The 27,148-nt window shown below is 39.0% G+C and overlaps 1 protein-coding gene across 8 annotated transcripts in view; it reads right to left on the minus strand.

Moving 5' to 3' along the window:
* The window catches only part of LOC106095789 (oxysterol-binding protein-related protein 8), a 115,002-nt gene that overhangs the window by 19,910 nt on the left and 67,944 nt on the right, over positions 1–27,148 (minus strand). For 5 of the 8 annotated variants that reach the window (XM_013263143.2, XM_013263142.2, XM_013263144.2 and 2 more), the window contains 5 exons: positions 22,104–22,162; positions 13,824–13,973; positions 5,016–5,247; positions 4,725–4,955; positions 4,144–4,608 (listed from right to left, as the gene is read on the minus strand). In XM_013263143.2, coding sequence (XP_013118597.2) covers positions 4,144–4,608; positions 4,725–4,955; positions 5,016–5,247; positions 13,824–13,973; positions 22,104–22,162 — 1,137 coding nt within the window. The remainder of the gene's footprint in view (positions 1–4,143; positions 4,609–4,724; positions 4,956–5,015; positions 5,248–13,823; positions 13,974–22,103; positions 22,163–27,148) is intronic. The other 3 variants (XM_013263146.2, XM_013263148.2, XM_013263149.2) reach the window with 1 other exon arrangement.

The following is a 27,148-nucleotide window of genomic DNA, read 5'->3' on the forward strand; positions in this document are numbered from 1 at the left end:
AGAGTTCTTAACTATTGCCATGACTACAATTTTTGTCTTAGTATTGGATCGAAAATCTCAATGGTTTGGCTGTTATAGGCCAAAATATCCAAAAAACGTGACAAAAATCTGATAAAACAAAATCTGAAGGCTCGATTTGCACCTTAGACGTATGGTCTAGTGGACTTTTTTGCTCAGTACAATGCTAAAAATCAGAAACGCGAAGGGCCCATTAAGATTTTTTCCTTCCATACTAATCGCTCCACCCTAGTACATCGTTTCTCTTTTGGTATTATTCTTCAAGACAACCGTTGGCATGAGTCAATCACATGTTTACTTCTGAAAAGATAATGTATGAATATAATGTAATGTATGCAGTTGTCAGACCTATAATGCTATATGGTGTTGTGGTCTGGTGGACGGCACTTCAAAAGTCCACCTACTGTTCAATACTCAACCGGATCCAAAGGATGGCTTGTTTTTGCAGAAGCTGTGAGGACATCGAAGAAAAAGAGACAATAGAACACCTTCTGTGTGTGTCCCGCACTGGCAGTCAAAAGGAGTTCCACTTTAGGTTCTCGTTTTTTGAGAACCTGTTAATTTAGCAGATGTGAGCATTCGCAAGTTGTTGAGCTTTTTAAAGCGGTCTGGATGGTTCAACGGTAGGAACAAGAAGGCATCTTCCTTCTTCTGTTCCTGTGGTATCTCAATGAAAGAAAACGTCTAAGTGAGTCTAATGGCGGACTGCCAATTGAATGTTGGGTACTTTTACTTTTGGAAAGATAACAATTGTATCTACCACGGCACTGCCATATACACTTTGGACTAGTAGTCAAGTTAGGAAAGAAAGCCACCACTTGATAGAGTTCGTGACCGTGAGACAAATAGAATAAAGGCAAGTAGTGGCTCTAGTGTGGGGAAGGATACTGTTGCTACGGAATAGTGTCACCTTCAGTAATTCGTGGCCTTTGAGACTTACGCAGATGGGCCGATAGAAAAATGTCAGGCTGTAGGAGCTCATTGAAGCATTGTGCCTAATATACACCAGGCAGTACGATGACTGCTATTGGAATCTGGATTGGAGAACTCCTACTTCTCTCCGACTCCAATCAGTATTTTTCTGTGGCTTTGGATGGACACCATAAACAACCTATAAAATATTCTGACTGAGGAGAGATTTGAACCCGTCGATGTTATAGTACTTATAAAGGGGTAGGAATTCGAATCAGATATGCAGAAATGCCTAAAGGGTCTCGGAGTTGGCAGACGACTGGGCTAGAACTAGGGGTCTAAATCTTAACTCAAAGACTTAAACCTTCCTGTTCAAGAGGAAGACGAAGTCGAGCCAATTTGACGCGCCAGGTTTCCCTTAACTGAAAGATTTGGATATGCAACAATGTCAAATGCTTAGGAGTGATCTTGGATAAGAAACTGAACTGGAAGTGCCACATTCAGGAGCGTACTGAGAAAATTCGGAGCTCTATGTGGACTCGAAAGGGGTAATGAATCCGAGGATAGTTCACTATCTTTACAGGAACGTGATTAGACCGATACCAACTTATACCTCAGTAGTTTGGTGGACAACACAAGGACAATACAACAATTGTACCGGATTGCCCGATGAGGTATTTTATCGGCATGGGCTGCTGCCTTAATGTACAGCATACTGCTACAACAAAAACAACAAGTTCAGATAACATTAAGACGGAGCGATAATAATCACGACTACTAGGGCACTGGAGACTATTCTAGATGTACGACCCATAAACATACATATTATGTAGGAGGTAATCACCGCAGCTATGAGACTAAAGGGGTTAGAATGGGTGATAGAAAGACGTCATATCATTGCGGGATAATCGAGGTGACGATAGGAAACCTGAGAGGATTGAGGCCGAATGCGAGATACTGCTATCAGCATAATGCTTTTGGATAAATGGAACTGTGGAATTCCCATCTATTAGTTCATGCTACACGCATGGTTCAAAGCTAGAGCATAGAGTGGTTTAGGAACAGAGATCTGTTTCCGACCGCTGATATAACACGGTCCTGCAGGCGGACATTCGGGCGGTCACGCAATACGTGATGTGGTATGTTATTAAAACGCATGAACATCTTTACAATAGAGTGGCTTAGGAATTGAGATCTGTTTCCGACCGCCTTACCATAAAACGGTCATGCAGGTGGATATCCGGACGGTCACGCAATACGTGAGATGGTATGTTATTAAAACGCGTTAACATCATTACGGACAGTAAACTGGTCATCGCATCGGTTGGATGGATAACTACTGGACATATAGGACTACGGGCGAACTTATACAAAATACATAGGTGTGGCGGGTGATAGCACGTGTAGGGTATGTGGAGAAGATGATGAGACTTTGAAGTATTTCCGATGTCATTGCCGGCTTTCGCGGTTAGACTTCATCATTTATGGGGGGACAAGATACCAGATATGAACCTACTCAGGGGTTGGGAATGGAGAACATTTAGGAATTTGGGGAGAAGCACGTAATTCCTGACTTAGATTTTTTCGAGATAACTTTTCTTAGCATTTCACCTGTCACAAGATTCCTTTCCTACTTTCAAGCTGACCTTGTTTTTATACCCTACACCACTACTGTGGTATAGGGTATTATAACTTAGTGCATTTGTTTGTAACACCCAGAAGGAAGAGAGATAAACCCCCGATCGACTCAGAATCACTTTCTGATTCGATTTAGCAATATTCGTCCGATCGTCTTAAAATTTGGTACAGGCATGTTTTTCGGCCTAGAGACGAAGCCTATTGAAATTGGAAAAAATCGGTCCAGATTTGGATATAGCTTCCATATATATCTTCGTCCGATTTGGACTAATATTCCAATAATGTGGTCATTTGTCTACTGATTCTTTCGAAATTTGGAAGGAAGGATTTTCACTTGATTCTCGACATCACTGCTGAATTTCATAGAAATCGGTTCAGATTTAGATATAGCTCCCATATATGTATGTCGCCCGATTTTCACTTCTTGAGCCACTGCAAGCTTATTTATTGATCAATCTTCCCAAAATTTTGTACAGAAATTTGCTCGAAATCGGTTCAGATTTAGATGTAGCTCTCATATATAAGTTCGCCCGATTTAGAGAAATATTACAAATCATTTGTTAACCTATTCTCTCAAAATTTGGCAGGATGGATTTTCTCTTGACTCTCAATTTTACTGGTGAATTTCCCAGAAATCGGTTCAGATTTAGATATAGCTTCCATATATGTATATCACCCGATTTTCATATGTAGAGCCACTACAAGCGCATTTATTGACCAATCTTGCCAACATTTTGCAAAACGCTTTCTTCGACGACTAGCACATTATCTAAGAAGTTTGGTTGAAATCGTTTCAGATATAGCTCCCATATATATGTTCACCCGTTTTTGGGTAATAGCGTCTTTGGTTTTGAAAAATGGAACTCTCCTCAAAAATATGTTCGTTGGGTGTTTTTTTCAGCTTCGTACTCTTCTCTCAAAAAAAAAGTATTATTTATGTTTCCGATTTCCGATTGGTGCATAAGTCCGTTTGGAGGATTTTTTTGAGGTAGGGGCTTTCTGCCCATGTTCCTAACCCCAACTGTAACTATCAATATTTGTTTTTTTCGTTTATAATAAAATTACAAAAAGAAAAATCACTCAAAATCGGCAGTCGCATCTCTGATATATCTTATATCATTGCAAAATATTGGGGACCTTTTGTCTTCGGTTAAGGCTACACATAAAGGGCCCTACAAAATGTTCCCCTGAGAACTTCACATTTTTTGGGGGTTTGTTTTACTGACCTAATACCTTCATCCCGGTGTGAAATGCACGTTCTTCATCTATTCATTCAGCAATTATTAACAAATAGAGCCATTGGAAACCACACATTCGAGGTACTGCGTGACTCGAACGTGTAGTTTTTGTTTTGTTTTTTGCTTTGATTGTATGATTCCGGGGGTTTTAAGGTTTTCCAGTTTCAATTTCAAAGTGTTGCAATTTTTAATATTTCATATTGATTTTATAAATATTTTATAGTCGTTAGATTCTCATGGTGCTTTAGCAATGATGACAACAACTTTAGCCATATCTACTTATGAATTATGAAAAGCTGATACAAAAAAATCGGTCATATCAATTTCATTATAATACCCGGTGGAGCACTAACGGAACGCGAATCAATCATTATGCTTGGTATCAAACCCAATATTCTATCGTACTCTTCATCCGAAGAACACGATGATGATGACGATGACTTTCCAATCGAACGCAATGAAGACGATCTCGACAAGGAATGTTTTCGTTTTTTCTTCAAAGATTCATGAGAAGTTTTCTTGGGCGAGATATCAGCACTTGAGATTTCACTAAAGTCGAGATTATCCATAGCTGGATGTTTCAATTTCTTGCGAAATTTGGGCAAATGTTTAGACTTTTTAAATTGATTAGCATTTTCAGCGACTACGCGTTCCCAATTGGTCATTGTTATGTATAGCTGTTGGAGCAAAGGTGTTTGCGAGCGCGATGGATTATAGATACTCGTATCGGTACTGCCGGTTTCATCGCGTGCATGGGGTACTGTCAGATATTGGGATTTGCGTGATATTTTTTGGAATTTTTCTTTTGTGTTAGTTTTTTTGTTGGTTTAAGAATTTTGGTTTTGTTTTTGTGGGAATTAAGAAAAATTAGTAAAAGCAAAAACATACAAAAAATGCATTGCTAAGAATATAACATACCTTGATCGTTAAAATGTTTTTCATAATCGGCCTCTGACCATTGGGTTTCATGCGATATGGAGGCCTCAATGGCACCGGGTCCCTGATTGGGCCCAGGAGAAGAATTGGAACGCAATAGCAAACCCGAACAACGTAAAGACAATTCCAAGGCGTCCATCCAACATTTACCGGCAGCCTGGCTGGGGGCTCTGAATATTAGATAAGCCGTGGGCAATGGTTGGACAACAGCTCCTGTTGACAATAGATGGGAAAATTAAGTTTTTTTTCTTTTGATTTCATAGAAATTCTTACCTATGGTTTCCTTATCAGGTCCTCGGGGAGCCCATATCGATTGTTCCAAAGGATGGAAGAGCTTAAAGCAAAAACCATCCTTTTTGCTGGGTCTCTCAATCACCTGGCATGACGTCAGCAGTATGGTACCCACCCAGTGGCTACTTTTAACTTTCGGACTTTTATAGAGCAGTAATAGGCCTGGTTTAAGGACACACCACAATTTAGTCCATGATTTTAAAGTACCTCGGACCTAAAACCGAAAAGAAAAAAATATTAGAAAAAAGGCGTGATATAAAAATATTTGAAGAAAAATCTAATTCTGGTACACCGCGATTTTAAAAACTGCGTATATCAGAGATGGTTGTAACAATTAAGTTTTTGGGTTGCACCTGTGTAGATACCTAACAACATGGTTTTGATATGAACTTTGGGTTAATAAGGAGGGATAATTCTTTTCCCTAAAAGCCATGTAAGTCATTCAGAACAAAATCGTATTCAAACGCAAGGAATTGTGTGTAGACCACGAATCTGATATCAAAATTTGAGCCAAGTGCCTATAAGTGTCCTATTAAACCTATAAAAGGGGAAACGCCCTACTCTAAAACACCAACGAAATAACTGACTAGTGTAATATGGGATGAAAACAAGCAAAAGCGTGGTAAGTTTGGCCTGGCCGATTGTCAAGTTTTTTGCCTAGAATTCCTAATAGCCAAAATAAAGGGATAATGGATAAGAATTGCTATGCTATTGAAGCTATACACTTGAAGCTCATCTTGTGGATTACCTATCCACAAGATGATGATTTGGATGGCCCGCTCAGAAGCCTTAAGGAAGATCTACATGATCTAGAGCTTGAGGTTCAGCGCTACAAGAGAGAACGTTTAGATGGAGCAGCACATCAAGCGGGTCTAGATAACATTCATGCAGAGACGGTAGCATATGCCGTGAATAGCTACCGGTTGAATGTGGTCCTTAGAGAACGACCGCCTCCCATTGTACCTGAAGAAATGACCTCCCCGGCATACCAGAGTAGTTCTGACTCAAATACTATCCGGCAGATGCAGCCGTCTCAACTCCGTCGGAGCAAGGATTGATGCCGACGTGCAGGATGTATGTCCCACTGTGACCAGGGACCACGCGACACGCGTCATTTGTTTAACTGCCCAGCCAGGTACACTCGACTCAGACCCAGATCCCTCTGGACGCATCCCATCTTATTTTTTTCTGTGTAGGTAGGTTAAGTTCGAAAATGAACTATATCGGATTATATCTTGATATAGCTCCAATATATACCGATTTTCAGATAAATTGTCTTAGGCCCATAAAACCCGCATTTATTGGCACAGTCTTAAACCCCTCAAATTTCGTATCGAATATGATTCAGATCGGACAATATCTTAATGTAGCCCACATATAGACCGATGTCCCGATGTAAAATCTAAGGTCCAAAAAAGTAGAAATTATTATCTGATTTCGCTATAATGTGGCATTACCCTTCTGTCTTTCATGCGGAGTATGGTTCGGATCGGACAATATTTATTACCCAATTCCGCTGAATTTGAAACCGTGAGTTGCGTTAGACCCTGGGCTTTCGTGCCAGATTTGGCGTAGATCAGATCATAATTCAATATAGCTGCTACGGGATTTTAAATGGTTAATTTTCCCTGGATTTAGTCGACATGTGGCTAATATGTATACCTAAGGCGATGGGTATCCAAAGATTCGGCCAACCAAACTTTATGCCTTTATACTAGTTTAGTGCCAGGTATTCATGCAATAACGAACGTATGCTGGAGTATGGGGTATGCCTAAGGATGCGTCTATCCCACGGTATGTGAAATGACGATATTGTATTATAAGTTAACGCACGGCATCAATGTTGTTGGTACAACGGCCGTTTTAGAACGACCTTAACGGAATTCGTTCCTGGCGAAGATAGCCTAGAGACGGACGGACATAGTTACATGGTCTTATGGAGAGATATTAGAAATGGAATGACGAAGTTAGCATACCCCCCATGGTCATTTGGTATAATAATTAAATATAAATTAAAAGTCTATATATTAGATATACAATTTAAATTAGCAACTCAAAAATGCTATGGGAAATTAAAAACTATTACTGTTTTTTTTATTATTTTGAACTTAAAAGCATCAAAGTAATAAAACTCCCCAAACAATATCAATTGCCAGCTATTGTGGCAGGTAGCAAAACATTTGCCAATTATCAGCAATGGCTAATGGCTTGTGTATCACTTAGCACCCCTTTTGCCATTCAATAACAATCACTCATTTGCTAATTGCAGGAGAGAGCGAATGGATAAATTGACACCATTTAGAATGGGAATAAAAGTGATTAGCAATGGATGGAATCGAAATATTTGTTTTCCATAGACTATCTCCTAGATATTTGATTTTCTTAGAAATGATGAAGATCATAGGAGTTAATATTTGCATACCAACCTCGTACGTTTACTTTGATTAGCATTTCATGGTGTGAACAAGTATACAGCCGTATGTGCTTGGCCAAGTCAGCCCCGATAGTGTTCGCTTTGAACTGAAATATGCCAATCAAATTGATCAAACCGCGTTAATGAATTGTTCGCTCGACTATAGACTTTGCCATTATAAAGATGTTGTTTTTTTTTATTTTGGTTTTCCTTTGTTTTGTTATTGCAAAAAAGTAAATAAATAAATAAACTGGATTGTGGTCAGAATAAACAAATCAGACAATTATGAGATATCACTCAATTTCATTCAACATGCAACGCTGATCAATTGAAGCAGAATATTAAAATATTAAGGCAAATATTATTGAAGAATTTGCAAGAAAATATATAAAAGGGTGGGCTACTTACTTAACCAAAACTGACTTATTTAAGGTCTTTACTTTTTATACACACCACCATAGAATTAGGTTTGGTTAGGTTAAGTGGCAGTCTGCCATCAGACTCACTTTAACGTTTTCGTCCATTGTGATACCACAGGAACAGAAAAAGGAAGATCCCTTCTAGTTCCTACCGTTGAACCAGATCGCTTTAAAAAACCCAATAACTTGCGAATGTTCGCATTCGCTAAATCAAACAGGTTCTCAAAGAAATGAGAACCTAAAGTGAAACTCCTTCTGACTGCTAGTGCGGGATACACACACAGAAGGTGTTTTATAGTCTCTTCTTCTTCGATGACCTCACAGCTTCTGCAAAAGTCGTTGCTGGCAACCTTCAGTCTGTCAGCATGTTTTTCGATTAGACAGTGACCTGTCATGACGGACAATATGATTGGGATGTCTGTTTTAGCCAATGACAGCAAATCGGTAGACCTCTTCAAGTATAGATTAGGCCACATAGTTTTGGAATGCTGACAGCATGTTTTTCGATTAGACAGTGACCTGTCATGACGGACACTATGATTGGGACGTCTGTTTTAGCCAATGACAGGAAATCGGTAGACCTCTTCAAGTCTAGATTAGGCCACATAGTTTTGGAATGCTGACAGCCCCCTCTTTGTGACCGTTGTGCTTCGGGTCTGGTCCAGAAAACTAAGCTTACATCCCTGGAATGTGTAGGATAGTTCCTAGTCCCGCAAGCTCATCCACTTTACAATTCCCTGGGATATCTCTGTGGCCCGGCACCCAAAACAGGTGAATTTTGAACTGTTCAGCCATCACTTTGAGAGATATGCGACGGTGGTTTTTGTGTTAAGAAATACGTTCTCCAGGGTTTTATGGCTGTCTGAGAAGCCACGATTGAACCAATGTCCCTGTGTCTGTCCGTCTGTCTGTTGTAATCGCGTTAAGCTGAAATTTTCCACAGATTCTATTTTTGCCCACACGTTGGTTAGGTTATTGAACGAGCCATATCGGACCATATTTGGATGAAGCTGCCATATGGAATGATCTCCGGATTTTGGGTCTTGAGGCCATAAACCACGTATTTTTACCCGATTTCGCTGATATTTTGGAATAATGAGTTTTTTATTATTTGAAATTCGTGTTAAATATGGTCCAGATTATGTCATACATCGATATAGCTGCCAGATAGACCAATCTCCCGAATAAGGGTTTTGGACTAATAAGAGGAGCATTTATCACCCGATTTTGATTAGGAACAGTGAGTTTAATTCGCCGTCTCGATATACTTGACGTGTATGATCGAGATCAGACCATATTGGATATAGCTGTCATAAAGGTCGATCTCCGGATTAAAGGTTATGGCTCATAAAAACCTCAGTTATTAGCAGTTTTTGACAACATTTAGATCCTCGTGACATCCTCCCGGTCTGGTCTAGATCGGACTATATTTGTGTGAAACTGTATAAAGACCGATGGCCCGAAAAAACAGGTGAGTTGGAAATGATTGAAACAATTTAACGGTTCTGAGTGGTTTTGACTTAGGTTAAAGGCAAAGAGCTAAAATGTGTCCCGAGTCTACCTGTAGAACGCTAAAAAGATGGCTTAAAAAGTTAAGATCCCAGATCGGTTTATATGAGAGCTGTACTAGGTTATGTACCGATTTCAACCATACTTAGTACAGTAGTTGGAAGATATAACACAATTTTTAACGAAATCGGATGAAAAGCTAAATCGGATGAGAATTGCGTCTCTTCTAGAGGCTCAAGCTGTCAAGATCCAAAATCGGTTTATATGGCAGCTATATCAGGTTATGAACCGATTAAAACCATATTTAGCGCAGTTATTGGAAGTCATAACAAAATAATTCATGCAAAATTTCAGCCCAATCGGATAAGTGGCTCAAGAAGTCAAGATTCAAGATCGGTATATATGGCAGCTATATCAGGTTATGGACCGATTTGAACTATACTTAGCATATTTGTTGAAAGTCACAATAAAACACCACGTGCAAAATTTCAGCAAAATCGGATGAGAATTGCACCCTCTAGTGGATCAAGAAGTCAAGACCAAAGGTCGGTTCATATGGCAGCTATATCAAAACATAGACCGATTTTACCCATTAACAATCCCAACCTACCTACACTAATAAGATATATTTGTGCAAAATTTCAAGCGTCTAGCTTTCGACAGACGGACGTCATGAAGATCAAACGTTTAAAGGACCATGATTTGAGTATCCGCACTCTTTATAAAGAGGGTGCAGTATACGCACTGGCGGATATTGGAGAAATACAGGGCAGACATTACCACCATACAGGAAGTGCGATGGCTCGGGAAGGGCACCTCAAAAACACCGCCCTATACTATAGCTGCCATGAAACGAGGCATGAATTTGGCTATGGATTTGTGGATAGTCGGCGACTGAAACACCTTGTCTGCAGGTTTACTCCGGAAGATGAGAGGCTAGCCACAATCCCCATTAAAGCCAAATTCTTCGAAATCAGCCTTATTTGCGTCCATGCCTCGACCTAAGACAAGAACGACCAAAGATATTTTCTAGAATATCCTAGAAAGAGAATATGACCGCCCTTCATATTAAAATCGTTCTGGAGATTTTAATGCTAAAAAAGTGGAGGGAAAATATCTTTGCCCTAATTGTCAATAATTTAGCCTATACGAAGAAACTTCCGATAATGGATTGATGCTAATAGACTTCGCCGTGGCAAAGAACATGTTGGTTAGCAGCGCCATATTCCAACATTGAAGGACCCATGCGTGTCACCCGATCAAAACACGAGAAACCAAATATATCGAGTTGTGATAGATGGAAAGTATTCAAGCAGCGTGTAAGATATACGATCGGTTCGAAGGGCGAACATCGATTCGAATAATTTCCTTGTTGCAGCAAACGTACACGTCTTAGTGTGGCAAGAACAAATCAGATGGCAAGGCATACTTCACTTGGCTGACCCAATAGCTTTTAGAAAGCACTTCCTCTCAGCAGACCAGAGACAAAGAAAGAAATCTGGTAACTGATACAGGTAGTGTGCTGAGCACATGGAAGGAAAACTTTTCTCAGCGGCTGTTATCCGATGATAGGGGCCATGAGTATGCCCCAGTTCCAATCACTGATAATGGTATAGAATGTGTATTACCTAGTCAAAACGAGGTTCAAGTTGGAGTAACCTGGCTGACAAACAATAAGGCAGCAGGAGCCGATGGTTTGCCGACTGAAATGTTTAAGACCGGATACGACAAGCTGATAAGGCGAATGCATCAGTTCGTCTGCCCAACTTGGCTAGAAGAATGCACACCCGATAATTGAAAATTCAGCATACTATGTCCCGTACACAAGAAAGGGAACAAGATGGAATGTGCCAACTAGAGAGGAATAAGTGTCCTCCCCATTGCATACAAGACACTATCGAGCGTACTGTGTGAAAGATTAAAGTCTAAAGTCAACGAAATAATTGGGCCCTTTTAATGCGGCTTTAGACCTGGTTAATCCACCATAGACCAGATATTTACACTGCGCCAAAAACTGGAGACGACCCGAGAAGGACAAACACCTACCATATTTTCTTTGACTTCTGGCGGCTGCCTTCGACGGCTCTATACATTCAAAGGTATTTCAAGCCATGTCTGAGTTTGGTATTCCTGCAAACCCGATACGATTTTGCAGGATGACGCTTGCTGATATACGCTTCTCAGTTAAAATAGGAAAGAACCTTTCCGAATCGTTCCATACCAAACGAGATTTCAGGCAGGGAAACAGCCTATCGTGTGAACTCTTTAATATCCTGCTGGAGAAGATAACACGTGATGCAGGTGTGAATAGGCATTGCACACTACCAACAAGAGAACATTTGTTACTCGCCTATGCCGAAGACATCGATATTATGGTTCGGTCACAGGAAAAAGCAATAGCAGCCTTTGAAAGTATCGAAAGGGAATCAACGAAAATGGGTTTGACAGCAAATGGAGATAAGACAAAGTGGGTGATATTAACTTCACAAGCCCTGTAAATCCGATCAGATAAAGAAAATGTAAAACTGGAAGACAAATGACACCAGTTTTGAAATAAAACTAAGCATAATACTGGCTAATAAATGCTACTTTGGATAGAGCAAGCAGCTGAGGAGCAAAGCCACCTCTCGACAGATGAAGATTACACCCACAAGGCAGTGATACTACCCATGATGTTGTACGGCTCCGAAGCTTGGGTACTTAAGAAAGCAGATGAGGCAGCACTTGGAGTGTTTGAGAGAAGAGTCCTAAGTAAAATATTTGGACCAGTTTGCGTTAATGGAGATTATAGGCGTCGTATGAACCACGAGCTTTATGATCTATATGACGACAATAGCATAGTTAAACGCTTCAAAATACAACGGTTGCGTTGACTAGGTCATGTTGTCAGAATGGATGAAGAAGTCCAAGCAAAGAGTTCTTTTGAAGGCGATCACGTTGGTACGAGCAATCCGGAACGACCAAGAGCTTGATGGAAAGATCAAGTGGTGGAGGACACCTTGAAACTTGGAGTCGAAGATTGCAGAAGAAGCGCGAAGGTCGAATGCTATTCTATATTCGGCTAATGGGACAAATGTTCTGACATAACAAATTTGAGTAATAAGTAAGCTACCATAGGATGTGGATACACTAATTTAGTCATTCCGTTTTGTACCCTATATTATATATATTTTTGACCATATCGACGATTTGAGTCGATCTAGCCATGTCCGGCCGTCTGTCTGTGAAAATCACGATAACGGTCAAATGGGTGAAGCAAGACACTTGAAATTTCGCACAAATACTTCTTATTGAAGTAGGTCGTTGCGGATTGCAAATAGGCTATAACGGTTCAGATTTGGGTATATCCCTCATATAAACTGACCCATTGACATTACTTCTTTAACCCGTAGAAGGCGCAATTCTTGTCGAATTGGCTGAAATTTCACACAATGATTTTTACTATGATTTCCAACAGTCGTATCAAGTATGATTTGAATCGGTTATTAACCTGGTTTAGCTTCCATGTAGACCGATCTCTTAAATGTACTTCTTGAGCCCCTAGGGTGCGCAGTTCTTACACGATTTGGATAAAATTTTGCACAATGATTTCTACTATGACCTCCAACGTTAGTGCCCCCCATAGTCAGAATGGGTTAATAACCTTACATAACTCCCATATGACCTATTTCTCGATTTGACTTCTTGGGCAACTACCGAAAGCAATTCTTATCCAATTATTGCCTATCTACCTATTAAAATAAATCGATAAAAAATTTGGTGGGTAAATAAAATTCGACCCGGCCTAACTTAGCACGTTTTTACTTGTTTTCCTATAATCACTGTCTTAAAATTAATAAAAAAAAGTATCTTAAAAAAACTTGCATGTCTTAGTAAAACCTCAAAATGAGTTTATAATCCTTCTCAATAAATGATTCTGCCCCCTCAAGTATTTTTGTCAAAAACAATTTTTTATTACTTGAATATAAGTAAAAAAAAAAAGAAAAATCTCAATTGGATTCCTGGGGAGTTTTCCCACTCATCCCATCAAATGTCTTGCCTTTTGTTTGCAGTCTCGTATTTATGTTTATGATGTTCCATCAAAACGGATACTTAAAAAAAAAGAAAGTGATGAATAACAATGACAGGAAATATCTGTGTATCATTGTTAATAATGAGATAACCCACATGGTGTCTGCCTGCACACAAAACTCCCCTTCATACCGTTTCCACACTTCTCCTTCATCTTATCAAGGTGTGTAACTTCTGACGATGCTGTTTCATGCTAGGACCAACTGTCCCCCCAACTGTACTCCCACTACGACCCCAGGATGTGTGCTTCTTTGATTTGCCCCACGAGTAAAGCGTAGCACAAACAACGAAAGGAAGAAGGTCGAGAACAAAAACGCGCCTTTCCAAAACGAGGGCGCAATAAATTTATCATTTAGATTTTCATTTGGCACATCTTACCTTAAGCCAATCCGCTAATACAATCACAGCTGGATCCTGCAAAGAATTTAATAACTCCGATGCAACACGTTTCTTTTCGCGCCGGTAATTTTTGCGTTGCGCCTTATACGACTCCTTGCGATTGAGTTTTGAGGCATCCGCTGATGATGTCTATGAAAATGAGAGGAAGAAAAAGAGAAATTAATGTTGGATAATAAAATAATAGATAAGTATTTATGGTAGCATTTCTATTTAATTATAAGGATAATAGAAACTATGAATTTTATTTGGAAGTTAATATAAATGAATATATAACGTTTGTATTTGGAAAAGAATAGGAAAACTTCTTCTATCCAAGAACCATTTAGTGCCATGTAACAGCAAACAGAAATGGCAAAAGGAAATCGCTTTGAAACCCCATAGGTTGATGAATTTTATACCCCCCACCATAGGATGGAGGAATGCTAAGCTAGCCATTCGGTTTGTAACATCTGGAAATTTTGATCTGAGACCATATAAGCATATAAAAGGTGATTTTTTAGCTATAGGAAATTTTTCAAAAAAAATCACATAAAATTCAGAAAAATTCATGAAATCTTTATTTGAATCGATAGTGCTGTCTATATAATTTAATGTTTGAAGATTATTTCATGCAAATGTTGACCGTTACTGCGATTCAAATGGTCCATCCGCTTCGTCCAATTTTGATATACTCTTTCCAATATTTCGGACGGTATATCACGCATAAATGCTTCAAGTTGTCTTCAAATGCGTCAATTGTAGCAGGCTTGTCTTTATAGACATGAGCTTTAACATAGCCCCACAAAAAATAGTCTAAAGCAATATATCGCACGATCTAGGCGGTCAATTGACCGTTCCCGAACGCGAAATAAAATGCTCGCCGGACTCGCCTCTCAATAAGTCCATTGTTACGCGTGCTTTGTGGTATGTGGCACATGTCATGGAAGTCAAGCTCATGCATTTTGGGCACAAAAAAAAGTTGGATATCATCTCACGGTAGCGCTCACCATTCACAGTTATACTACGATTCACATCATATTTGAAGAAGTACGATCCAATGATGTCACCAGCCCATAAACCGCACCAAACTGTGACTTTTTCTGGATGCATTGATAGCTCTTGCAATGCTTCTGGCTGATCTTCACTCCAAAATCGACAATTCTGCTTAATGGGTACGTAATACCCAATATTAACTTTTCTAAGAGAGCACTCATTTTGATAATAAAATTCAATAATTTGCAAGCGTTGTTCGTTTGTAAGACGACTCATGGTTAAGTTATAGACCAAACTGAGGATGTGAAATAAATTACGAAACATGCATGAACTGTTTAAACCAGTGTTTCCTAAAAGATAATAGCTAAAAAATCACCCATTATAATCTTGACCATTATAATAAACATTCTATGTCGATCAAGGTCTGTCCATTCATTGGCACGTCAGTCGAAATTACGACAATGGTCAAAGGAATAATAATACCCATTAATTGGTCTTTCAATTTGACTTTGTGAGCTCGCGAAAGCGTCAATGTTTGCGCGATTTGGCTCAAATTTCATATGTTTAGTACGCGTATATCCTCCAACATTCACACCTTCCCTCATATAAACCGAACCCTATATTTGACCTCTTGAGTCCATGGATTTTTGTCCGCTTTAACCGAAATTTGGTATGTGAAGTATATTTAAGCCTTTCCACACACACACCCCCAATCCCGCCGGGAACGGTCCTTAAACAGATATAGCTCCCATACACACCGATCCTCGGCTTTGACTTCTTGGCAGATTGGAGGTAAATTTTGTACTTCGAATCACTAGAAAACTCATTTTTTTTCCAATTTGGCTAAATAATTCGATCCCGCGATTTGAATCTTTGAATCCTGAGACGTCTCAATTTTATAATTCTTCTCAATAGTTAAAATTTAGTAGATGGAGTATAGCGATTAATGTAGTTAGCGATTTGACCTCTTAGGGCACCGAGAAGAGTTAATCACTAAGAATAGGAAATAATCTCTCGGAACCATTCAATACCAAACGAGGTTTCAGACAAAGAGACAGTTTATACGTGATGCAGATTTGAATAGATATGGCAGACTACTCATAAGAGTACACGTGGTACTAGCCTATACCGACGGCATCGATATCATAGGTCACCGGAAGTACTCGTAGTAACTGCAGTCTTTGAAAGAATCGAAAGAGAATCAGTGAAAATGGGTCTGGCAGTAAATGGAGATTAGAGGAAATGGATGGTATCAGCTCCCAAAACGCCTTGTACAACCGAACAGATACAGAAAATCTAGAAATTTGGGAACCACAACTTAGAGATAGTCAGCAACTTTATATACCTCGGCACCGCCGTAACCAAAACGAATGACACCAGTTTTGAAATAAAGTGAAGAATATTACTGGCAAACAGATGCTATTTTGGATATCGGCAGACGAAGATTACACAATACAAGACACTGATACTACCCATGTTGTTATATGGTCCCGAGGCATGGGTACTTGTGAAAGCAGACGACGCAGTGCTTGAAGCATTTGAGAGAAAGATTCTTCGTAAAATATATGGACGAGCTTGCATTAATGGAAAATAAAGGTGTCGTATGAATCACGAGCTGTATGACGACGATAGCATAGTTACACGTATCAAAATATAAAGATTGCGTTGGCTAGGTCATGTTGTCAGAATGGATGAAAAAGAAGTCTTTTGAGGGCAATCACGGTGATTCAAGCAAACCGGGACGACCAAAAGCCCGATGGAAAGATCAAGTGATGGGAGATACTTCGATACTTGGTATTAGAGCGCAGAAGATCGAGACGCTTGGAACGCTATTCTACGTTCGGCTAATGGGTCAAATGTAAATGTAAGTAAAATAGATAGCAATTTGACTTCTTAGGGTACAGAGAAAAGTTAATCATTACACGATTTCTTCAAACTGGAACTAGCAGAATCCATGCCGCACAGAGTGGCAAATCTTATGTTTTACTTAAGACCGATCGTCGCAGAAACGTTATGGTATTTGGTGATTTAAAGGCGTCTTGTTATATTGGGTATCATAGGCACTTAGATTTACGCAAGAGCCGGTGCTGCCCGGCCTCTCACTAATCCTCGATAACGTTGATTGTCCGCGATTGCAGTTGCAACTACTCCGTATGGAGAATTCCACCATCCGCAACCTATGGAGCTTCTCATGATAACGATGACGATCAAAAAGGTCGGAGCTGAAAGTACCAACCTGTGTGGTGCTCGTAGTTATCCCGTGACGTGCGAAATCGGGCAATGACTGCGTCTTTTACAGTTTCAAATCTTTAATTCGGATGATCTATCTGCATGAGCCAATATAGCAGATATATTCAACTATGGTCCGATATAGAGCATATTAGGCATGCATATTAAACATATCTCCTACAACTCTACGTATCGGATTAACTCGATGAAGTCCTTCAGCGGCCAATGGCTGCCGCCAACAAATCTTTAATAATATTAAAAATTAATTGGATCAATTAATTTCGTACTTGGTCCTTCAAGGTCCATTTTTTATCAAAATCGGGCCTCAGGACCTTTAATTGACAGATCGTTTGTAATGGCAGTTTATATTCATATACGGCCCGATATACAAAAAAAAAATAAAAATCAGTGTCAATTACAAAATTAATTGATCCAATAAATTTTTAATATTATTATAGATTTGTTGTTGTTGTCGTAGCAGCGTGTTGTACACTGAGGCGGCAGCCCTTGGCTGATGAATGACTTCATCGGGTTAATCCGGTACATAGAACCGTCTGCCATAAATTTGTCGAAATGTGGGACGTATTGGTCTTTCAAATCACTTTCCATTTATAATATAAGGGACAATATAGCCTTTAATTGATTTTTCTTAAGCACTGTTCTACAGGTGCCCTTTGAGGACTAAGAATTAACCGCTCGATAAAGTTTTTTTTTTGCATATTTTTTCTTAGAATAGTCCTATTTACTATGTAAAGTGTCGCCAATATGGTAAAAATTTATCTTCTTCTATGAAAAAATCATGGGTTATAAAGGGTGATTTTTTAGCTATTGTCTTTTTGGCAACACTGGTTTAAACAACTCACGAAAGTTTCGTGTTTTGTTTCACTGTCAAATATCTTCAGTTTGGTCTATAATTTAACCATGAATCGTCTTACAAACAAACTACGCTCGCAAATTATTTAATTTTATTATCAAAATGCGTGCTCTGTTAAAAAAGTTCTTCACGCGCTTCTTCCATTTTACGACGAATTTCATTTTTGGCTCAATGGGTACGTAAATAACCAGAATTGTCGATTTTGGAGTGAAGATCAGCCAGAAGCATTGCAAGAGCTAGCAATGCATCCAGAAAAAGCCACAGTTTGATGCGGTTTATGGACTGCGATGGCATCATTGGACCGTACTTCTTCAAAGATGATGCGAATCGTAACGTAACTGTGAATGGTGAGATGATATTTTTTTTTGCCCCAAATGCAGGAGCTTGACTTGCATGACATATGGATTCAATAAGTGCCACATTCGTGAGAAACCGCCGAAATATTGAAAAGAATATACCAAAATTGGACTAAGCGGATGGACAATTTGTGGCACAGTCACGGTCAACATTTGCTTGAAATAATCTTCAAACATTAAGTTATATGGGCCGTACTATCGATTCATGCATTTTTCTGAATTATATAGCTCTTAAAAAATCATTTAAAACATCGACGGGTTCAAATCTCTACTCAGTCAGGATATTTTATGGCTTATGGTGTCCATCCAAAGCCAATGAAAATTATTGACTGGAATCGAAGAGCAGTTGCAGCTCTTCAATCCAGACTCAAATAGCAGTTATTGTACTGGGGTATATTAGACACAGTGCTCCAAAGAGCTCCTACTGCCTAACCTTTCCCAATACGCTCATCTGCGTATATCTCAAAGGCCACGAATTGCTGGAATCATGTCCTTGACTTTTTAATATTCCTTAGCCACTGAAGCCAGTTTACTGCCCCGTACTAGAGCCACTACTTGCCCTTATTATATTTGTCTCACGGTCACGAACTCTATCGAGTGGTGGCTTTCTTCCTTAACTGACTACTTATCCAAAGTAGCATCTATAAGGCAATATTGCAAATTTTCCCATGAACATTCCATTAAGGAACAGGGGCAAACTTGTCATATATAAATGAGTGCTGTCCAATTCAAGTTTAAGTTCAATGATAAGGCGCGTTCTTTTTATAGCCGAGTTCGAACGGCGTGCCGCAGTGCTACACCTCTCGGGGAGAAGTTTTTACATGGCATAATACCTCACTAATGTCGCCAGCATTGGGAGGGAATAACCACCGCTGAACAAAATTTTGTATGATGTTCTCGCCGGATTTCAAAATCAGACGTTCAGCGTCGTAGGCGGACTTGCTAACCTCTGCGCTACGATAGCCTCCATGAAGCAATGTTATGCTTCTATTTATTTCAAAACTGGTAGCACCATTTTGTATATGGCGGTGCCGTGGTAGATAAAATTGCTGTATTTCTCAAAGTAAAAGTTTCCAACTTTCTCATTTCGTTGGTAACATCCACTTTATCTCCATTCACTGCTAGACCCACTATAATAAGGTTAGGTTAGGTCAGTCCGCAATCTGACTCATTTAGACGTTTTCGTCCATTGTGATACCACAGGAACAGAAGAAGGAGATGCCTTCTAGTTCCTACCGTTGACTCCAGATCGCTTTAAAAAGTAGAACAATTTGCGAATGTTCACATCTGCTAAATCAAACAGGTTCTCAAAGACTCCTTCTGACTGCCAGGGACACACACACACACACAGAAGGTGTTCTATAGTCTCTTCTTCTTCTTCGATGTCCTCACGGCTTCTGCAAAAGTCTTTACTGGCAACCTTCAGTCTGTCAGCATGTCTTCAAGTTTAGATTAGGCCACAGAGTTTTGGAATGCTCGCAGCCCGCTCTTTGTGACCATCTATCATTCGTTGTCCTTCGGACCTGGTCCTGAAAACTTAGCTTACATGTCGCTAGAGACATACCCACACATTTCAGTTTCCCTGGAATGTGTAAGGTAGTTCCTAGTCTCGCAAACTCGTCCGTTTTATAATTCCCTGGGATATCTCTGTGACCTGGCACCCAGAACAGGTGAATTTTGAACTGTTCAGCCATCTCGGTGAGAGATCTGCGACAGTCGAGGGCGGCTTTTGTGTTCAAAAATACGTTCTTCAGGAATTTAATGGCTACCTGGCTGTCTGGGAAGACATTTATGCCAATCGTCGTTATGCCATTATATCTTAGCCATACCACCACTTCCTAAATTGCAAGGATCTCCGCTTTATACACACTGCAGTGGCCTGTAACCTTTTCGATATGACCAATTATAGATCTTTAGAGTACACCCAAAACCACCTGGTCGTCTAGTATGGAACCATCCGCATAGAAGTTTATGCTGCTTACATTACCAGGGATATCGTAGTCCCAATCGGTTCTATCAGGAATAGTGGCACAATACTATTTATCAAAAAGCGGCTCAGGTAGGGTGTAATCCACACTGCATGGAACATTGGACATTGTATCAAGGATAACACAGTGTCTGTAGCCGCCACATGTGGTCGCAGCAATTTGTCTAACCACAATGTCCAGAGGCATTAGATGTAGCATTAAATTCAGTTCATCAGATGGTGTCGTCCTCAGTGCGGCTGTGATGCACAAACAAGCCATCCTATGGATCCGGTTGTGTATTGAACGTTAGGTGGACTTTTGAAGCGCCGTCCACTAGACAATATAGGTCTGTCAACTGCAGTTGTTGTTGTAGCAGTGTGTTGTACACCGAGGCGGCCGCCCTTGCCGATGAAGGATTCCATCGGGTCAATCCGGTACGTACGACCGGCTACCATGCAGTATATACCCAATGCATGACACGCGGTCTAAACTCCCAACTTTTGCCAATGGCTCTCTTGCAGGTGTATAGGGTAATAAAGTCTTCTTAAATCTTTGCAAAGGCAGCAGTTTCTACTTCCGATGACCGACCTATCCGTGTAGTGTGCCATGCCTGTTCATACAAACATCTTCTATAATCTTTTCCAGAAGGATATTATAGAAATCACACGATAAGCTGTCTCCTTGTCTGAAACCTTATTTGATATTGAACGGTTCAAAGAGAATCCTTCGTATTTTAACTAAAGTTAAAATGTCGTATACATTTTGCAGAGATACCAAACTCAGACATGGCCTAAAATACCCTTGATGGCTGACGAAAATGGTTTCGCAGTCCACGAAGAGATGGAAAGTTTTTAACCATTATTAAGCACCGCACAGTGGGATAGAATCGAAAACAACTAGTAAACAATATGTCATTTGAGAACGGAAATAGATAACTCTTTTTTATTTGAAATGTTTAGATTTGAGGTGTTATCGATGTCATATACAAAATTTCAAAGCCCAAGGTGGCAGGGATCCAAAGTTGGTTACCTCGGTATTCCGAAAAATTGTTCGAGATGTAAAATCTTCATTTGCGATTTCCATAATTCTTGTTTTGTTGAATAGTGCCCAAAAGTCCCCACAAAAAGTCCGTTTGAGGGCCTTGCACATGATCTTGATAACACCTCAGTCCAAACCATTTCAAAGTAAATAAAATTTCAAAGAGTTATCTCTATCATTTACTAGTTGTTTTCGATCTACCCCACTGTGTGCCGTGTGAATATGAGCTTTCCAATTATCTTCTAGCCCGATCGCGCTGACGAGCTGATTAGCGTGTCGCCCCCGGTCATAAATAGTTCACTTGGCAACCCATTTGATATGATTTCCTGATTTTCTAAACGCCTCAATTTGTATCCCATTTAGGTGAAATTTGGTACGTGGAGTAACTAATGTCCTCTTATCACCAATGAATCGCCCCCATAAAAATCAAACGCCCCATATTTTCTCGAGACCCTAAAAGTGCCATTCATTACCCGATTTCATTTCTTCAAACTAATCCCGATATAAATTAGGTCAAAATGTGTTATTTTTTTCGGACTGGCCAAACAGCACGTTTTTACATTTTAGGTAAACTGTAGTCCATATAAAGTAAGTCCATATTTAGTAAGTAGATTTTTTTAGGATTAGAAATATGTCCATTATGGTGGGTATCCATAGTTCGGGCATGGTTAATCAATTTTTGCTTGGTTTTATTTATTTTAATTTAATATGCCAAAATGCAAAATTTTCTTATTAAAAAAGTTTAAAAATAGTTTTCGCGGTATTTTCTATGATTGACTTAGTCATAATATGGGTATTAAAGAAAACATCATTGGACACTCACCTTTTCGGTTTGATTGCCATCATATTTGTCCCGGCTGTCGGATGCCCAATTGGCAAGGCCTAGAAAGAATTTCATGGTGTTGTAAGTGACACAATTTCTCTTCTATTACTAATCACAAATCAAATTAAAAATCACATCAGATACACAATTTACGAACGGATATCACAGATAAGCATTTTGTATATATATTATATAAATTTATTTTTTTTTTCCTTTATTATATACAGATAATGTGTGTTTGTGTGTGTTTTCGTTGGGTTTAGCTGATTTTTTTTAATTTTTGCAGAAAATAATAATAAATGTTTTTAACAACAACAATAAAAAAATAAAAAATAACAAAAGACCGGTTGATCGGTCGGTTGGTCAAGTGAATTCGTTATGGCTTGTGGGCCATATAGACCGCCACTGATGGTCAGACACTAAACTACATTTCATGGCATCGGCTGCTATTTTTTTTTTTCTTTAAAAATTCTCTTTAAAACATGTTGTCGCTTGCTTTGACGTCGGGCAGCAAATAATGTTTAGGCAAAAAAAAAACACGCGCAAAAATTAATTTTTTCGTTTATTTGTTGTAAACTTTTGTGGGCAAGCTGTGTAAGTAGCACAAGCAAGAAAGAAATTTAAACAACAAGAAAAAAAATCACGAAAAAAAAATAAACAAACATCCAAGGTTTGCTGGGTATTCTTGGTTTATATTTGGATCAGGTGGGGGATGGTTGGTTTTTAAATATATTTTCGTTTTGTCTTCTTTCACTAATTTTATTTCATAGATTATTGTTGATGGGGCGTCTTGGTTTGCGCGACATACATCGTTGTTTTTTTTTGTTTGTTTTCTTTGATTTTGGCGCGATATGTTTAGAAAAGATTTGTGTTTACACAAAATATTGTTGATGTTGGTCTTTTGCGAAAGATGTGCAGCAATTCCTTTATTTTTTGTTTCATTCAATTTTTTCCACCCATCGTTATTTGTTCTGCATTGCCTGGGGACACACTTAATGTGAAAAGTTAAATGTTTTTTTTTTTTTAATATTCTTGGGCTGTCGTTGTTGTTGCTGTTACACTATCGTTTAAAAATTTATGCAAATTCATGAAATGCTATTGCGCTGTTCACAAAGAATTCTCGCTTCGTTAGCGGTGATTTGGCAAAACTTAACTACAAGACACAATAATAAAAGGCTGCATGTATTTTCATATATAATTACAGTGAGTGTCATAATAGTTCATAAATAAAAGTGGCTGGAAATATTAAAAAAAATTAATTGTGTTAAATACGAAAACGTATGTATGTAGGCTTAAGGTTAAGCCGAGTCAAATTTTATATACCCTACACAAAAGATTGGATATAGGCATTTATGTGGACCATATATGAATATAAAGTTGGAAGTCAGAACATAAGTCTAACCCACAAAACAATATAACTAAAAATAAATAAAAGCGTGATAATTGGACGGGCCGAATCTTATAAACCATCGACCATGGATCGCATTTGTCAAGTTCTTTGAATTACTTTTTCAAATATATATGGGTTATATCAAGTTTTTGACCGATATGAACCGTACTTGTCATGCCGTACAAGTGGTACAAAAATATTACCTCCAAAATTTCAGGCAAAATGGGGTAATAATAGCGCCCTCAAGGGCCCAGAAAGTCAAATTGGGAGATTATGTGGCAGCTATATCAGATTATAAACCGATTTAGACCATACTTGGCACAGTTGTTGGAAGTCTTACCAAAACGAGATATATTGCAACCTCTAGAAGCTCAAGAAGTTAAGACCCAAGATCGATTTATATTGCAGCTGTATCAGGTTATAGTCATATTTAAACCATACTTGGCACAGTTGTTGGAAGACATACCAAAAGAATATGTGCAAAATTTCAGCCAAATTGGATAAGAATTGCGCCCTCTAGAAGCTCAAGAAGTCTAATCGGGAGATCGGTTTATATGGAAGCTATATCTGGTTATGGACTGATTTAGACCAAACTTGACACAGTCCTTGGAAGTCATACCAAAACAACTTATGCAAAATTTCAGCCAAATTGGATAATAATTGCCCCGTCTAGGGCTCAAATCAGGAGATCGATTTATATGGCAGCTATATCAGGTTCTGGACCATACTTAGACAATTGTTGGAAGTCATAACGAAACACCTCGCGCAAAATTTCAGCCAAATCAGATAAGAATTGCGCCCTCTAGAAGCTCAAGAAGTCAAGACCCAAGATCGGTTTATGTGGCAGCTGTATCAGGTTATAGACAGATTTGAACCATACCAAGTACATTTGTTGGAAACAAAACACCTCATACAAAATTCCAGCCAAATTGGATAAGAATTGCGCCCTCTAGTGGCTCAAGAAGTCAAGATCGATGATCGGTTTATATGGCAGCTATATCCAGACATCCAATGTCATGACAATCAAGAGTATACATACTTTATGGCGTCTTAGATGAACATTTCGAGGTGTTACAAACGGAATGACGAAATTAGTATACCCCCTATGGTGGAGGTTTTTCTTTGATTTCGCCCTTGATTTCAAGCCAAAGGAGCCTGACTTCAAAATTAGGATTTTATCTTTAAATTTAAGTCGTTATGTTTAACAGACGTAGCGTAGGGCATAAAGGATATTAATTGACAGTTCCGACTGACTTTAACTTGGCAAAGTTCAGGTCAATCTTGCTTCCTTTTCCATCTCTAAAATAAGTAGTAAACAAAACATTCCAATGATTAGAAAATTTAGCCACTACCTAAAAACTTTCGACAAAATTTCATTAGGTGGACTTATGAAGCGCCGTTCACCAGACCACAACACCATACAGCATTGTAGGTCTGACAACTGTAGTGCACACCCAGTAAATAAAAAAAAATGGGATAGGAATTACGCCCTCTAGAGGTTCAATAGGTCAATACGCCCGATCGGTTTATATATCAGCTATATCAGGATATAGACCTGACATTTTTAGACGATCTAGCAATGTCCGTCCGTCCATCTGTCTGCGAAAGCACGTTTCCTTACGTAGATGTAAAGCTTGCTGCTTGAAATTTTGCACATATACTTCTTATTGATGTACGTCGTTACAAGTGGGCCATATCGGTGCAGATTTGGATATAGCCCCCATAGAAACCGATCTCCCGATTTGACTTCTTGAGCCCTTACAAACCGCAATTTTTGTCCGATTTGTCTCAAATTTTGCATATAGTGTTGTGTTATGACTTACAACAACTGTTCTAAGTACGGGGCAAATCGGTCTATAACCTGATATAGCTCCCATACAAACCGATCTCCTGATTTGACTTCTTGAGTCCTTACAAGCCACAGTTTTTGTCCGATTTGGCTGAAATTTTACATTTAGTATTGTGTTATGACTTTTAATAACTGTGCAAAGTACGGTCCAAATCGGTCTATAACCTGATATAGCTCCCATACAAACCATTCACCTGATTTGACTTCTTGCGTCGTTGCAAATGCAAATTTCGCCCATGAACATTCTACTAAGGAACGTTTCATATATCAATGAGTGCTGCCCGATTCAAGTTTAAGCTCAATGATAAATGACCTCCTTTTAATAGCCGAGTCCGAACAGTGTGCCGCATTGCGACATCTCTTTGGAGAGAAGTTTTACATGGCATAGTACCTCACAAATGTTGCCAGCATAAGGAGAGGAAAACCACAGCTGAAATTTTTTTCTGATGGTCTCGCTACGGTGGCCTTCGAGCCTCTTGAGCCCTAACAAGACGCAATTTTTGTCCAATTTGGCGGAAATTTTGCACAAAGTGTAATGTTATCACTTCCGACATTTGTGCCAAGAACAGTCCAAATTGGTCTACAACCTGGTATAGCTCTCTTATGAACCAGTCTCTCGATTAGCCTTGTTCGGTTCCTATAAGCCTTAATTTTTGATGGTTTGACAGAAGTTTATGTTATGTGTTATGTGGAATAAAATTATCCCCTTCAGAAAAATTTATTTTGTATAAATTTTTAGCAGAATCCATGGTGGGGGGTTCCCAAGATTCGGCCCGACCGAACTAAGCACGCTTTTACTTGTTTGTAATTGCGAGCAGACACAGGAGCTTTCCGTGACAGAGTTACCTCCAGGTAATGAGTCATTCTGGAGTTGTTCAGAGGCCTGAATTAGCTGACTGGAATATATTCTCATCTTTGAGGGTCACTAGTAGATCTGCGTTTCTCCGTCTTCTTCTTCTCTTCAACCTTCTTCTAGAGATAACACAATGGTCTTCAGGTCTACGATTGAAGCGGCTAGCAACTGAAGTTGGTAACCTCGACTAGATCGACTGAGAATCTTAAACGGAATGATTAGATTGGTATACCCCCCAGACTATGGTAGTAGGTATAATAAAATAAAGAATAATATTGGCTACTTTGGATACTACTTTTGAATAGATTGGCAATTCAAGAATAAAACACAGAAATCTTTTCCCAAAATTGGTTCGCCCAGAGGCATGCTATAAAAAGGATGTTCCTTATCTTTGAGTTTTAATTTGACAACACTGATTGATTGGGGAGAAGTTTTCCTTGTTCCTTAATAAAATGTTTGTGGGAAAATTTGCAATTTGCACACAAGACGCATATACTAAACTTGTTGTTATATGATTCCGAAACATGGGTACTTATGAAAGTAGACTAGGCAGTATTTGGTGTGTTTAGAAGAAAGTTTATTGGTAAGCTTTATGGATCACACAGCGTTGATAGGGATTATTGGCATCGTGATGACGTTAACATAGTTGTGACTTGAACAAGTTGTTAAAATGAATATATAACCTCTCACACATACATAGATCGATCTACCGATGGGATACAAAAGTCATATTTTTCCGATTTTGGTGAATTTTAGAGTTGCTCTACATATGGTACTTTTTGATATAGGCACCAAGTAAAGAAAAAATTTGAAAAATAAAAAAAAATTTCCATTTTTTTCCATTTCCACGAATTTTTCCATTTTTTAGCATTTCCTTCATAGATATGTTGCTACTTTCCTACATAGGACACACTTGCTTTAAGTGAGGAATGTCTTTTATTACTCAATTGGGA

The sequence above is a fragment of the Stomoxys calcitrans genome, chromosome 2 (genome assembly GCF_963082655.1).
Source record: "Stomoxys calcitrans chromosome 2, idStoCalc2.1, whole genome shotgun sequence".
In the NCBI taxonomy this organism is placed as follows: Eukaryota; Metazoa; Arthropoda; class Insecta; order Diptera; family Muscidae; genus Stomoxys; species Stomoxys calcitrans.